This window comes from Ipomoea nil, unplaced genomic scaffold, assembly GCF_001879475.1.
Source record: "Ipomoea nil cultivar Tokyo-kokei standard unplaced genomic scaffold, Asagao_1.1 scaffold2879, whole genome shotgun sequence".
NCBI lineage: Eukaryota > Viridiplantae > Streptophyta > Magnoliopsida > Solanales > Convolvulaceae > Ipomoea > Ipomoea nil.
This window is the reverse complement of record NW_017619307.1, coordinates 320,223-335,974: the sequence shown is the minus strand read 5'-3', so window position 1 is coordinate 335,974 and position 15,752 is coordinate 320,223. Positions and strand designations below refer to the sequence as shown.

General features: G+C 36.4%; 1 protein-coding gene across 1 annotated transcript; it reads left to right on the top strand.

The window, feature by feature from the left end:
* The first annotated feature begins 12,748 nt into the window (after positions 1–12,748).
* Positions 12,749–14,543, top strand: LOC109160689 (pectin acetylesterase 8-like). Its single transcript, XM_019308966.1, has 7 exons — positions 12,749–12,789; positions 13,408–13,468; positions 13,563–13,616; positions 13,691–13,768; positions 13,942–14,023; positions 14,135–14,238; positions 14,394–14,543. The coding sequence occupies exons 1-7, from the start codon at positions 12,749–12,751 to the stop codon at positions 14,541–14,543; spliced, it is 570 nt and encodes a 189-aa protein (XP_019164511.1).
* Positions 14,544–15,752: the final 1,209 nt, after the last annotated feature.

Sequence of the window (15,752 nt, the reverse complement as noted above, 5' to 3'; positions counted from 1 at the left end):
GTAGTTAGACAGCCTGTGTACCTGGGTTCCCTAGCCCAGGTGTGGCATAGCACCCCGTACACTTATGTTACGCTTTGGGATTTAATGAGATGTCACCTTTATTATTAAGTTTTAAATATCTTGAAAATCAGGGGTGTTACAGTTGGTATCAGAGCCTAAGTTTGACCCTAGGGAAAGACTCGTAAGACCGGACTTTAGGACATTAGGCTGAACTCCAGGAACCTAGGAACATAGGACTCAGGAATCTTAGGACGCGCGGTGAGATTGAGAAACCTACACACAACTCCCCTACACCTTACTCTTCCACATTCTAAAACCCTTCCCCACTTATCACTTCATAAGAAGTGCGTCGGACTCTAATTTGACATTCTTATGGAACGCTGACCAGAAAGACGATAGCATGGCACCAAACAGAAGGCAATCAAGAACTCCAGAGCCCACCACGTCGACCCTTGACCCAAACACTACAGCAGCTAACAAAAGTCGCACAGGCACTAAGTGACGCGGCCCTTCGCAACAACAGGCCCCTACCACCTCCCATCAAACGCAAACTCAGACGTCGCCCGACAAGTTTCAAATCACCGACCACCCACGTTTTCGGGAGAAGAGGATCCCGCGGTTCTAGAAGAATGGATCCGAACCCTTGATAAGATTTTTGGGGTGGTAGAATGCCCGGAGGAACGCCGCGTAGAGATAGCCTCGTTCTACTTCGGACACGAGGCCGACCTCTGGTGGATCCACGAGGGGCCCACTTATCAACAAGAACTGGGATTCAATTGGGAGAACCTCAAGACACAACTACGAGAGAGATTCTATCCAACCCACGTAAAAGCATCCATGTACGAAGAGTTCCTTCATCTAATGCAGTCTGCTTCAATGACGCAGTCTCACGTTGTTCCCACAACTGAGTGATCTTTGCGTCCTTTAGTTTAATCAACGATAGTTCTTCTCAAGTTCTTCATCATAATCACCAAGAACATATATTCTTGAAAAGAGGCATGATAATCAAAGATATGATCCTCTGTATAGCAAGGAGTGTTTCTGTCCTCTTAAAATTGTAACCCTAATTCATGACTGAATGAGGGTACTTATACTTCCATAGTAAGAGAACTCTCCAAAAATATCTTTGATTGTAGATGGTAGGACGATTTGTGAAGAATGCAATCTTAAAGATTCGGTCCATACCTTCCAAAACAGATCCGCTGATTTTCTTTCCAAAGCTGTCTTCTCAAACCGCGTTCAGTATTTTGGAAAGATCTTCCTTTATCAGATCTTCAGTATCAGTGCGTCTGTTGATGTACCTGATCAATCAGTCTTCTGTAATAACAAACAGACACCAAGCTAACCCTATCTTAGTTTGCAATAATAATATTGCCAATTATATATTGGGGTTTTTTGGAGAAATAAAACCACTAACAGATTTGAAATCCGAACTAATCCATTTTTTTAAATGAATATAATAATATTAATTATATTATTATAGTTCACCCATACATTAACGTATTTGGCTATAAAAGCAACGGGAATTGATTTCTACTTTGATTATGTAATTTTAATTATATAATTATTTGTTTTATTGAAAAGTGGTCAATGTTTAATATGCTAGATGTGCATTTGTCCATTAAAATTTTCAATCTATATTTCATTGTAGTTACCCAATATTTGTTTCTGCTTAGGTGGAATTGACGATTTGAGTTTCACAAATCTAATGTGCATTTGTGTGTTAAGGTATGTTATATAGTTCTAGAAAATTTCCTGATTCTCCAAACTCAAAATCTACCATTGATGTTTGAAAAAGATCGTAGATCTTGAATGCAAGCAAACCTAAGAAGTTCCTACTAAATTTGCAAACCGAGGTTCCTACTAAATTTTAATGTCAATTGTTAATTCTGGATTAGATACAGAAACTGCGCCAAAACAAATATTAAATAAAGACAAAGAAAGACAAGGAAACTAGACACTAGAAAATGTTCACACAGTTCAGAGCCTCACTCCTACGTCTGCGGGATAACTCACGTCAGTCCAATCCACTCGATGATCAAATAAGGAGTACAAATGAGGGAGCACCAATACACACTATGGTATATACTTCTAGTTGCTCCAACGTATCCTACATCATCCTATTGAACTCGACGTGCATGCCAACAACTTCAGTCAATAAGCTTGCCAGGATGTCTTCAACACCTTCAATAAAATCTTATAATATAGTCAAGATAACCAGAGGGGGATCTAAGGAATAAGTTGTAGAGCTTAAGTTTTAAAAATCGCAAGGTGGAAGGGAACTCGTGAAAGCCTTTTGTAGAAATAATTTAGAACACCCCTTGTCTGAAATGTGCAGCTACCAAATCCTCAAGAGAATCTGCAGCACTTGATTTAGAAAGCCATAAAAATAGTGTCTGAAACCAACAAGCCCTTTGAACAAGTTTCACCCTTCTTGGAATGCATCCTGAGCGTGATCTAGACAGACTGCGCTGAGACAAAAACTGGACTAGATCTAGACCCTAACAACTACTATATTTTGACAACTAATTATGCCAACTAAAGTGGGTATTAATGTGTAATATTTTTACACTTACCATGTCAATTCCTAAATTCTACATTAACTTTCTTTGGAGCATCATGTATTAAAGATCAGTCAAACTCAAAAGAAATTATCTTTGAAAAAAAGATCAATTCTTCTCAATTCACATCCAATTGGTAGCTTTAGACGATGATTCTTTCGCGGAACCGCTGTCTAAAGTTTGTGTTTTTTTTTTTTTAAATATAAGTTCTACGACGTGTATGTTTAGATTATATACAAGTAACTTACCCGGCACTTCAAGAACTGTCGTGTATGTGTCAAAAAAAATGCCTTAGTAGTGATGTTCTGTAGTAGTGGTTGTGACACCCCGAAATCCTATCCTTTAAATAGGATTAATTGAGTAATTAATCTTAACTTATCCTTGTTGACTTTCTAATCAATTTCCTACATTGATAGTCGGAGGACCTAAATTGACCAACTCCTTGGTCAATTGATTTAAGTAAAAAATGAGTACCTTTAGCTTTGATGATTGTACCTAATTCTTTGAGGTGTTCCTAAGCATTTCTAGGGAAAGTAAGGGCATGAAGGTCTTTTACCCTTGGTCTTGAAGCCTTACCCTATCAAACCTAAAATTCATTTCCCCACTTTAGCAAGACAACTTTTCTCTCCCTTCTCTCTCTAAGAAAACTTGGCTTCTTCCCCAAGCCAAGAAAGACCTCACCCAACCTTGCAAAGATTCATCCCAAGATCCCACTGCACCTTTCTATCTTCCAAGCTTAGGAAAGGGTAAGATCTAAAGTTATTTAGTGTTTTTAGTTAGCTTAAAGGTGTCTTTATCTAAGTTTGGTTTTTTCTTGTGGTTTGGCTTGTGTAAGAAGGTTTTGAGGAAGAAGAGCTTCAAAGTAAGACCTAGGAGGGTTAGAGGAAAGAAGGTTTTGGTCTTCAAAGGTAACCCATGCTATACAAAACCTATTTTCTACTAGTTATTGATGTTTCTTGACTTCTATTGATGATCCTTGGTGTACATGTGAGATTTGATTCATGATCTTGTGATAATGCATGTTTAGAGCTTGTATCTAGGTTTATTGAATGTTATTCTTTGATCTATTCTTGGGTTCAAGTCATTTCCTTGTTGTATGTGAGATTTTGGGTGTTTTGGACTTGAACTTGACCTTGGAGATGAATTTCCCCGAAGGCAATTATTTTGTGAGTCGGGTGTTCCCCGGGGGTGGAAGAGTTGTACCCGGCGGGGGATACCGCGGGCAGGTGACCACCCGCGGGGTACAACGTGGTGGATTGTCGGGTTTTGTTTTTCCCGTGGTTCCATCTTTTGGTATGTGATGTTTTGACCTCCTTTTGTTAGATTGTTGAGCTTTTGGTTGTCTTAATAATGTTTTGTATGTTTAAAACGATGTCCTAAGTATCCATGTTAGGATTTGGCATCTTGAATCGTGTTTATGGTCCAACTTTGTGATTCGTTAGATTTATATGTGTCTTTGAGGTTCATTGGAACCATTTTGGTTTACCCGTTTGATGAGCATGCTAGTTATGATGTCTTTGATGCTAGTATGCGTTGTTTGTCCATTCCTTTGAGGATTGGCAACATGTGTTGCCAATCATGCTGATATTGGATTGAAGTCCATTGTTGTTGTTGAGTATTATTTCATGTCTATCATTGAAACCTCTTAATTGATTCCTATGATGTGATCTTGTACATTTGTTGTACCCGCTGTTGATGCTTGATTAGGCTATTGATGAGCCTCAATCCTCTTGATGATGATTATGTGTGATTATGAATGAAATTGGTAGAGATGTGACTTGAGCTTTGCTCATGAGTTTGGCGGCATGTGATTATGATATTTAATGGTACCCTCGTGTACTGAGAGTTCGACGGTATTGTTTGGCGGCAGTTTGGCGAGGGGCGATGGTCCCAGGAGGGATAAGGTTGGACTCAGAAGTACATGGTGGCACTTAGAGGTACAGGTTAGAACTAAGATAAGGCCGGGGTAGCCATAAGGGTGGTACTAAGGTATAAGGTTGGAACGTGAAACTTGTCATTATGTGATTTGTTATGTTTATTTCTTATGAGCATGTCTATCGAGAACTCTACCATTAAGATGGTAGGTTGTGTCTATTGTTGAAAATGTTGTTTGTTGTCCTTGTTGACTTGTGTGTTGTTGTTGATGATCGGTCTTTTGTTGAGAGCGTGATGTTGTGTCCCTTGATGTTTCCCTCTCTTGGCTTTGAAATGATATATACTGTATTCCTTTTGTCTTAAATGGTTTTGCTTATATCTATATATTATGTTACTTAACGCGTATTGGTGGGTTATCAGCATCTCTCACTGACGGGTGTTATCCCTATGTTTTTCAGGTTATGAGTAGCTCGGAGAGCGCGCTAGTGGATCTAGATAGCATAGTTCTTATGCCTTCCCTTTGATTAGACTGTTGGCCTGTGTGACCTAGACTTTTGGTGTTGTTATGGATGTTTCAGTTAGACTTAGCATGTGCACCTGTAGATATATGGGTGTGGCATAGCACTTGCCTGGTTTAAGAGATTAGCTTCCGCTTATTTAATGATTAATGTTTAGACTGTTTATCTCTTATTTAAGCTTTTAAATTTTGGTAAAAATTGGGGGTATTACAATTGGTATCTGAGCCTAGGTTTGAGCCTAGGAGGTTAAGAGTTGAGCTTTAAGAAGTTAAGCTAGAATTGAGACCCTAAGTTGACCTCTAAGTAACTAAGTGTTAGGACTTAAGACTCTTAGGACGCACGGTGAGATGTGAGTTTCCTTTATTGTTTGTTGTGTTTGTTTTGTTTGTTCGTGCTTAGTCTTAGCTCTCTCGCTTTAAGCATCAGGTAAGGGTGCAAGTCTCTTCGTTTCCTTGCCGTAATTGTGTTATTTCTGTAGAATCTTGTGATGGAACCTCCTCGTTATCGTGCCCGGACTCCTGATACGCCTACAAATGGGCAGCTAGCTCAGAACCTTCAACACCTCACGCAGACTACGCAGACGCTGAGCAACGCCCCTCTGCACAACAACAACAACCCTCCGCCACCGCCAGCTGGAAACCGCGATGTTGGCCGACAAGTCTCGACTCACCGACCTCCCCTGTTCGCCGGGGAAGAAAACCCTGTTCTCGTAGAGGAATGGATCCATGCCTTGGACAAAATCTTCGCAGTGGTTGGTTGCCCTGAAGACCGTCGCGTGGAGCAAACGACGTTTTACTTCAGTCACGAGGCGGACCTATGGTGGGTCCCTGAAGGTCTAGCATGCCATGAGGAACCGGGGTTTGATTGGTCAGCATTGAAGGACAAGCTCTGAGAAAGGTTTTATCTGGCAAATGTAAGGGCGGCTATGTATGAGGAGTTCCTCCACTTGAAGCAAGGGACCTTGTCCATAGTGGAGTATCATAAGCATTTTCTTGAGTTGGCCAGATTCGCACACGTGTTAGTTCCCACCGAGGCTGCCAAGGTGGATAAGTTCGTAGCAGGGCTCAACTATGAGCCAAGGAAGGCCTTGACGGTGAGCAATCCAAGGACGTTCAATGAGGCTTATTTGAGTGCCGTGGACTTGTATCGAGTTCAGTAGTTGCAAAGAGGGTCTTTTGACTCAGTCAGGAAAAGGGGTGAAGGTAGCAGGCAACAGAGCTTCACGAGGCCAAGACAGAGCTTTAGGAGTGGGTCATCCTCCCCACCGACTCAGGGAACAGCTAAAGTGGACAATGGCGAGACAGAGCTTTCGGATGCCAGAGATGTGGTAGGAACCACATTGGAAAGGACTACCAAAGGAATCCGTTGCTTTGTTTCAAGTGTGGGAAGAGAGGTCACAAGGCCTCCGAGTGCAACCTCTAGCCGGATCAGGGAGCTCCACAGTCTAGTGCAAGGCATGCACCGTTGGGACAGATAGGAAATGGATTCAATCGTGGCTTCGTGAATGCAACCTTGGGAGGAGCAAGATCTCAAGGCAAGGTGTACGTGATGAGCTGATCGCAGGCAGAAGCTGAGGGATTGACTAAGGATGAGGCTGCAGGTACCATTCTCAACCCAACCTTTTTGTCTTTGAGTTGTACCCTTTTCCGTGTCCCTTCCTTGCATCTTTCTTTTGGGGTAAAAATTAATTAGGGGAGTTAGTCATTTCGTTTAAGTTGTCAAACTTTAGTTTGAAAACCCAAGAGTTAAAAGATTTAATTTTTAAGCGTAACCTAAAGTCTTTCTTCATGTAAAACCTAGACTTGAGTAATTTTTGAGAAAATCTCTAAGTTTAGAGCTTAAAACCTTAATTTGTAGTTAGGGAGTTTCGAACCCGGGTCTCAAAGTTTCTAACCTAAAAAACTTAAACGATCTAAGCTAGTGGTGATTCTTAAACCTTATTCCCCTTTACTTCCTTTTAACCTATTTCTTTCAACCCAAATTAAAATCCCCAAATTAAAAATCTTTTTTTCCCAATCTTTTTCCCAAAATCCTTTTCTCTCTTCTCTCTTTCCTCCTACCCGCATAAGCCGAGAATCCCTCCACTCGTCGCTGCCCTCCTGCCCGTTGACAGCAACCACCGCCCGTCGCCGCACCAGCCTCACCGGAAGTTGCCACCCGCCGCCGCCGCGTCAAGCCGTCGCCGATCCTCTTCGCCGCTGCTACGCCGGAAAGCACAGGCCAAGAGCAAGGGAAAAAGAAAAAAAAAAAAAAAAGAGAAAAAGAAGAAGGGAAAGAAGAAGCTTTGGGTCTACCTCACCTTGGACATCTTGCGGCATGTCTAGAAAGTCAAAAACCATCAAGAGAGTGGAATGGGTGGATGCCCATTACTCAGTTTTGGATGGTAAAGCCTTTGAACCCGAATCTTTTTCAAGCTCCATTTTGGATATGCTTAATTTTCAAGATTTGTTGGATGGGTTTTTGTTGATTAAGAATGATACATACCCGGATTTGGTAAAGGAATTTTATCGTCACATGAATGTGACCAAGGATGGGGGAAAATTGGAAATCACCTCTAAGGTGAGGGTGTTATGATTTCCTTGAATGAGAATCGGTTGGCAAAACTCCTGAATTTGACGACCACTGGGGTCTCATAGTACTGTTGGGATGCATGGGTTAATACCAAAGATTTGGGGTACCAAGATTATTTGGAGTATCTTTTGGGGCGAACCAGTGGTTTTACCCAAACCACGAGGCTGGAAAAGATGTGGCTCACCGGGGAGCAAAAGATTCTGATAATGCTTGTCACAGATTGAATTGTTTGTTACCTAACAATAACAAGAGCAATCTTTTGGGAAATCTGGAATGTGCATTTGCTTATTTCTTGAAGCACAAAGTGAAGTTCAACCTGCCAGCTCTCATGCTACAGCACATGGATTATTGCGTGGATCATAACCGTAAGAGCCTACCATACGGTATGATTTTAAGTTGGATTTTCAAGAAGAAAGAAGTGAAAGTTAAAGGGTCTTTTGCCAAGGCCATTGGCAAAATGGTTTTGGATGCTATAAATCTTTGGAGCTGTAATCTGTTTCAGGTGGAGGACAATGAATACATCACCTTGGAGGAGGTAGCAAAGAAATCCCCACAGGAATGGAGTCTTTTGACAAAGCAATTGGGGGTTCCTGTCAAGAAGTTGAAGCAGACTGTTCAGGAGTTGGGAAGAAATGAAGAAGAGGAGGAGGTAGAGGAAAGCGACTCCGAGGATGAGGAGAACCGCCGAAGGAAAGAAGTGAGGACCAAGAAGGAAAATGACTCCATGACAAACGAGGAACGTGTGGTAGCTCTTCTGCAGCAACAGAACCGGGTGATCGAGGAGGGTTTCTCGTTTATATGAAGGCTCAGTTTGTTACCATGAATTAGAGGTTAACAGCATTGTAAGCCAGTTCTAGCTGGGATGGAGATGAGGAACATCTTGGGTCTGAGGAGGAAGCTGAAGAGGACTCGGGGGACGACTCGTCCCAAGCCGAGGAGTGAGGTAATCCTTTCTAGCTTTTGTTTACCTTATGTGTTATCTCTAGAGGTAGTTATTGATAGCTGTGGGTGTAGGGTAAATTGTTTGTAGATGTACTAAGTTTGGTTGTTAGTTTAGACCTTGGTTTTGTGAGTGTGCTTTAGATTTTGTAAGAGTTGCTTGGTGAGAGCTTGTTGCCTAAAATCCTTCTTTATCTTTTACATTTATTCATGTCACATTTTGTTCACCGTTATCCATTTTGACAAACCTTGCTGTACACAAGCTTCGGGGACGAAGCTTATTGTTAGGGGGAGAGTGTGTGACACCCCGAAATTCCTATCCTTTAAATAGGATTAATTGAGTAATTATCCCAAGTTATCTTTGTTGACTTTCTAATCAATTTCCTTAATTGATAGTCGGAGGACCTAAATTGACCAACTCCTTGGTCAATTGATTTAAGTCAAAAAGGAGTACCATTAGCTTTGATGGTTGTACCTAATTCTTTGAGGTCTTCCTAAGCCTTTCTAGGGAAAGTAAGACCATGATAGTCTTTTCCCCTTACTTGGTCTTGAAGCCTTACCCTATCAAACCAAAAATTCATTTCCCCACTTTAGCAAGACAACTTTTCTCTCCCTTCTCTCTCTAATAAAACTTGGCTTCTTCCCCAAGCCAAGAAAGACATCACCCGACCTTGCAAAGATAAATCCCATGATCCCACCTTTCTATCTTCCAAGCTTAGGGAATGGTAAGATCTAAAGTTATTTTGTGTTTTTAGTTAGCTTAAAGGGTAAGGTAAGATCCCACATAACTTTAGCTAGTGGCCCTTTCAAACTTGCCTTACCAACTACATGCTCTCTTGTTTTGTACCGAGATGCCCCACAGATTGGACATGCATTCAATTCTTTGTAATCATTCCTAAACAATACCCAATCGTTAATTAGGACAAACATGTATCTTTTCATACTCTATACCCATGGGACACAGAATCTTCTCGGCATCATATGCACTCTTCGGGAGTTCATTATCTTTTGAAAGCATATCCTTTAATAAATCAATTAAAGCAGTAAAGTTATTGTCGCTCCATCCATTCCCAGCTTTTAAGTTGAATAATTTCAAAATAGCAGATAACCGAGTATATTTACTACACCCTTATCATTTGATCGATTGGTTAACTCTTCTCCGACATCACGAAACATTTCATCCAACCTATCTTCACACTCATCATCTTCATTTGCTTTGTTGTCAACATATATGTTAGATGTAGTAGTCCCTCCTCCTCCTTCACCGTGCCATATCTATTTTGTATAACTTGGATTAATTCCAACACAAATTAGATGATCATATATGCCATTTACACCTATTTTTCTTAGATTACAACACTTCTTACAATGACAAAAAAAAAAAAAAAACATCCCATTATTATTTGGAAGATGACGTTTTGCAAAGTCTAAAAATTCTCTAACTCCGACTTCATATTCCGTACTAATCCGAGAAGCATTCATTCAACTTTTGTCCATCACAAGTCACTCTAAAATAATATTAATCCTAATTAAACTTTTTTTAACATTGATTCAACAAATATCTAAAATAATAATAATATAATATCTAAAATTATTGTGGTGAGAGTAGACTAGTTAGTAGTATTAGTTTTTCGGTACACTAAGTAATGAATACAAAGGCAAGTAGATGGACAAAATAAATTACTACATAGTGACTTAATAACATGATTCAACCATGCAATTCCTAACAATAATTCTTAAAATAATTAAAAATATAACAATAATGCCTAAAATTAGAAATAAATTAATAATAATTCATAATATAATATCAATAAATCCTAAAATACAAATATATCAACATTATTTACTAAAATTCAAAATATAATATCAATAAATTCTAAAATACAAATATATCAACCTAATAATTCCAAATATATAACAAATAACTTATAAAATTCAAGCTTCAAAAAAAAAAAAAAACTTATAAAATTCAAAAATATATACCTAATAATTCCTAAAATAATTCAAAATATAATAATAATGCCTAAAATTCAAAATAAAATAATAATAATTTAAATTATAATATCAATAAATTCTAAAATACAAACATATCAACATTGTTTACTAAAATATGAAATAAATAAATAATAATTCAAAATATAATATCAATAAATCTTAAAATACAAATATATCAACCTAATAATACCAAATTTATAACCAATAACTTATAAAATTCAAAATGTATAGCTAATAAATTCTAAAATTCGAAATACATTAATAAATAATTCCAAATATATAATAATTCCAGAAATTGAAATAATAATTAAAAAAAAAACTCACAAAGTAGTCGACGGTGCGACGGTGGTCTGGTGCGGCGGAGGCTGGGCAGCGCGGTGCGGCAGTGGTCTGGTGTAGCGAAGGCAGGGTAGCGGAGGATGTGCAGGGCGAAGAAGAAAGCGTCGAACTGGAACAGTGGCTGTGTGGGGCAGTGTGGTAGTGGGCTGTGGCTAAGCGAAACGATGGCGATGAGCGGACCGGTGGCTGTGCGCGGTGAGTCATTTGAGCGAAATGGCGAATGAGTCGTCTGCGTGGTTACTGTGCGAATGAGTCGTCTGTGCGAGATCTAGGCTAATTTAAAACACCAACGACGTCGACTATTTAGAAAGGCGATATCGTGGGTTAATAGTTTAAAAAAATAAATAATAATACTATACGACGTTGGTTTTAGAACAAACCGACGTCGTATATTAATTATGAAAAAAAAATAGCTTATGCCGACGTTGTATTGTATTTAATTTTTTAATTGTTTTATATTTTATTTACAACGTTGGCTATTTGTAAATAGCCGACGTTAAATGTTTTAACGTCGGTTAAGTATATAGCTGACGTTAAAGGCTCGACGTTAAAAAATGAGAGACGCGAGAGGTGAGGTCACTTTTCTCAAATTTGAAAATTTTATTTTTCAATTGAATATATTTTCTATCAACGTTTTCTAAAAGAAAAAAAAAAATCTATCAACTAAATAATATAATTTTTTTTTCAAATATGACCATAGCATTTTACATTGATTACTAATGAATAATCGAATTTTAGGTAATTTAGTTTTATATATCAACCTTAAATTGATTCTACTGACTTCAATAATTTTGATTCTAAATATATGCAACACATACCACATGTTCTCCCTCCCTACAATTACTCTCTCATTCCTAATTAGTACCTACATAGGTCTTAGCTTGCTCATGCAATCTTTCCTATAAGAATTGACTATCTATGCCATAGGTTTACTAGCTCATTTGTTTTACTCTTACATTTTAAAAATGTAAACTTTGATATTTGGTTAGTTATGTTAAATATAGATTTAATTGTAATATATAAAGATATGGAAAATCTTAATGATACTCTTGTGAGAAGAGTATTATTTAGTTTTTTTTTCTTGGGATTGACAAAGATCATATTAGAGTGTGCATTAAGTAAACTATATTCATGTGTGATAATCTACAAATTATATAAAAAATGTAAATCATATTAATTAGGAAAATACAGTATAACACGATCAATCGATCAAAAAGATGTCTTAATGTCTTAATTTTACTATAACAGTAATGGGCTAATATACTATATATGATATACAAGCTAAGTAGGTCTTATAATTAATATATATACAGAGTAGTTGGAAAAAAAAAGTGAGAGAGGTAAGAGGTGAGGTGACACACTACACTTTCCTAGCTGTCAAACTACATCCCGGCCTATGTAAAAGTTCAATAAATAATGTGAAGAAAAAATCCCATCTGTAATAAATTTGCAATAAATAAAAGTTCAATCGACCAACTATATTAGTAAAAAAAATAATAATTGAATTGAAAAGCATGAATGAGCTTGACAGCTTGTAAATATTCATCATGATAGTTTGGTTTGAAGGGTGGAGGTTGGTGCGTTAAATTCTGTCTGCATTTCTTCTTATACAAAAGCTTTGATATTTTTTTCAGCTGCAAAATGTGTTCTAATAATAAATTTGTGTACAAGAGAATATTTTTTTTCCCATAAACATGTGATTTGAAGGGTGGAGGTTGGTGCGTTAATCAAACAGATTGCCTAATTCGCAGTACATATAGTCGAGGTTCTTCCAAGCATATGCCTCAATCTATGGAATTTATAGATTTTCTTTCAAATAATTTCACAGAAAACCCAAGTAAAATAAATTTAAAATTATTTATTTAATTATTATTAGACTTTAATTTAATATTTGAATTTTATTATATATAGAATTCTACAATTTGAATAGAGTCTATGTTCCATACTGTGATGGATCGTCGTTTACATGAGATGTTGAAGCACCTGACACAGTAAGTATTATAAAATTGAATTTAAAGTATTTTAATTTAAAATATACTAAATATGTTAACTCTTGTTTTTTATTTTATTTTATTTTTTAAGGTGACTAACGTGACATAAAGAGGTGCTAAAATTTTTAAGGCCACGATGGACGATATATTGTCTAAAGGAATGAATTGTGCACAAAATGTATGGTAATCTTTAGTTATATATATATTTGATTGAACTTATAATTTAGATTATTGAATTTGATATTTGAAACAAAATATTTATGCCATGGGAAAACTCTAATGTTTTGAGATTTTCTTTCTCTTTTTCTCTTTTTCTATTTTTCTCTTTTGGAGGGAAATAAAATAAATAATTTGTTATTAAATTTATTGTAGATTTGTAGGCATTTCTGATTGGTAGTTCAGCGGGGGGATTGACACCAATGGTTCACTGTGATTGATTTCGAGATCTTCTCCCACTATTTGCTAGAGTAAAATGCCTCCCAATTGCAGGATATTTTGTGCACGAGTAAGCTTATTTTTATAAATAATAGTCAATTTCAAATTTATTTACAAAAAAAATAAATTAAATTATTCTAAAAATGGAATGAACTAACTATAACATGTCTAATCTTTTATTAGGGAAAACCTATTGGGGAGCAAACAATTTGAGCCGACATTTGATGCATTGATTGATTTACGTGTAATTTCAATTTCTTTAGTTTATAAATGTTTTATTATATTATTTTTTTAAGCTAATTTTTCAAATATAAACTTTAATAAAAAAATTTTTGCAGGGATCAGTTGCAATGCTACCTCCACTGTGCACTTCAATAATGAGGCCGAGTCTTGTAAATTAATTAAACCAATTTAATGTTGAGTTTGTGGCATAAATATTTCATGTTACCTTTTTGGATCCACACAGTGCTTGTTCCCGCAATATCTATTGTTGTTTGTGAAGACACCCGTTTTCATTGCTATGTCAGCATTTGACGAAATCCAGGTTAATTGGACTATTTGTTAATTTTTGGTGATTTTAATTCGATGATCCAAGCAATTTAGTTTTAATATTAAGCTAGGTGATTTCAAATGTTATTTCATCATGAATCTATTAGTTGTCCCAATGTTAAAATAAATTAAATATATAATTTTATTTCCAATGTTTCTTTATTTTAGATAAGGTTGAACTTATTTCGTGAGGATGAAGTGTGCTTGGTAAGTCAAAACTGCACCGATGACCGGAAGGAGGCAATGCAAGGTTAGTGCTATAAGTGTGGAAAAAAAAATGTTACTTCTCATGAGGCCGAAATGGATGATATATAATATATAAAATAATTAATAAAGATTTGATTATTTATTTATTTTTCAGAATTGAGATGGGATGTATTAGCTGCACTGCCGAAAGCTCTTCCATTATTTAGGGGCATGTGGATTACAAGTTGTATCGCGCATGATTGTGCGATATTTCTTAATGTCAAAATAATAATAATAATAATAATAATAATAATAATAATAATAATAATAATAATAATAATAATAATAATAATAATAGTGTGATATTTCTTTATTTACTTAATTACTATATATATAGATCTTTTTTGTGACAAAATTTAGTGTTATTTTTACAGACCTTTGCTGAGGTATTTCATGATTGGTACTATGACTGCGATTACTTGCAAGTTATCGATACATCTATGGAGCCAAGAGATTGCTCTGCATATAAAATATATCCTCAAGCACTGAATTGTTGTGATAAAGTTAGATGTTGGCAGGCTTGAATTGTTGTATTTGAATTTATTATACATGAAAAGTTTGATATGATCAATGATTAAATAGTTTGAGTTTGATTACTGAGTAATTTGACATCAAAATAGCGCATAGTTTTAACTTACCTAATGATTTGATTTGATTTTATTGTTTGATATGATTTAGTTCGTGGATTGATGGGTTATGTGTTTGGGTTGTAAAACACCAGTTATTTAGTCAATTAATTTAAAATATGCACTTTAAATTCTGTTTATTATTCACGTATGCTATGGGGTGAATATAATGGACAAAATAAGCAATATCTATCATATATAAAATAACATTCTTTACTTTACATATTAATTATATATATCACAATATAAGGGAATATGGTAAAATGATTTAATGCAGGAGACCAACAAAAGCAACATGCATAAACACTCCACATAGATTAAGGTCCAAGGTTAAAATTAATATAATTAGTAAATTTAATTTATTAACAAGCTAGCCTATGGTTTGGAGAAATACACCCTAAAATTATTAATTTATCCTTTGATAAAAAATTGGACCACAAGAGGAAACTACTTGAAGTAATGGAGATGAAAGAGAAGATCTTGATAATTGTGATACCTCAGGATATGGTGTTCTTTGATGCATAGAGCAAGTGCTTAAATGATAAAGTTTAAAAGATGATTTTTTTTTTTTAAAGTAAAGTATAAGATTTATTATCAATGAATAAATTTCGGAGGGTAAAGTCTCAGAAATCATAGAAAAGGATCAATTTAATAGTTTCTGGTAACAAGCTAAACGAAGAAAACATAGAAGCGCAGCTGATGAGCAAGGAAAACCCTATGCAGTTAAAGTATCCGATCCGTGACACGGTTTACTTCACGATAAATATGAACAATTGATGAAGAAAAAAAAAAAAAACCAACCGCGAATGGATCCGACTAAGCACACCATGAACTCTCCACGGGACCAATATTGTAGACGAGGTAACATACCGAACCAGTGCAAGAGAATCAACTTCAACCTGTCCTAGTAGATGCCATATCACACTAACACAAGGCAAAATCAAATGCCAATACCTCCACTTCGAGTACCGAGAAGGCAAGCAACGGAAAAGATAATCCCGCAATGAAAATGCCAGCTGCCGAATTCCCCAAACATACCCCACCTGCCACTCCATTTATGAAAAATAATGCATCAGTGTTTAACTTGAGACGTCTTGAAAGTGACTT

Excerpts from the sequence above, each read along its gene's own strand:
- LOC109160689 (XM_019308966.1), top strand. The coding sequence starts at position 12,749 with ATGGATCGTCGTTTACATGAGATGTTGAAGCACCTGACACA. Across the intron at positions 12,790-13,407 it reads ATGTTGAAGCACCTGACACA|GGAAAACCTATTGGGGAGCA; the intron begins GTAAGTATTATA and ends ATCTTTTATTAG. Across the intron at positions 13,769-13,941 it reads CAGCATTTGACGAAATCCAG|ATAAGGTTGAACTTATTTCG; the intron begins GTTAATTGGACT and ends TCTTTATTTTAG.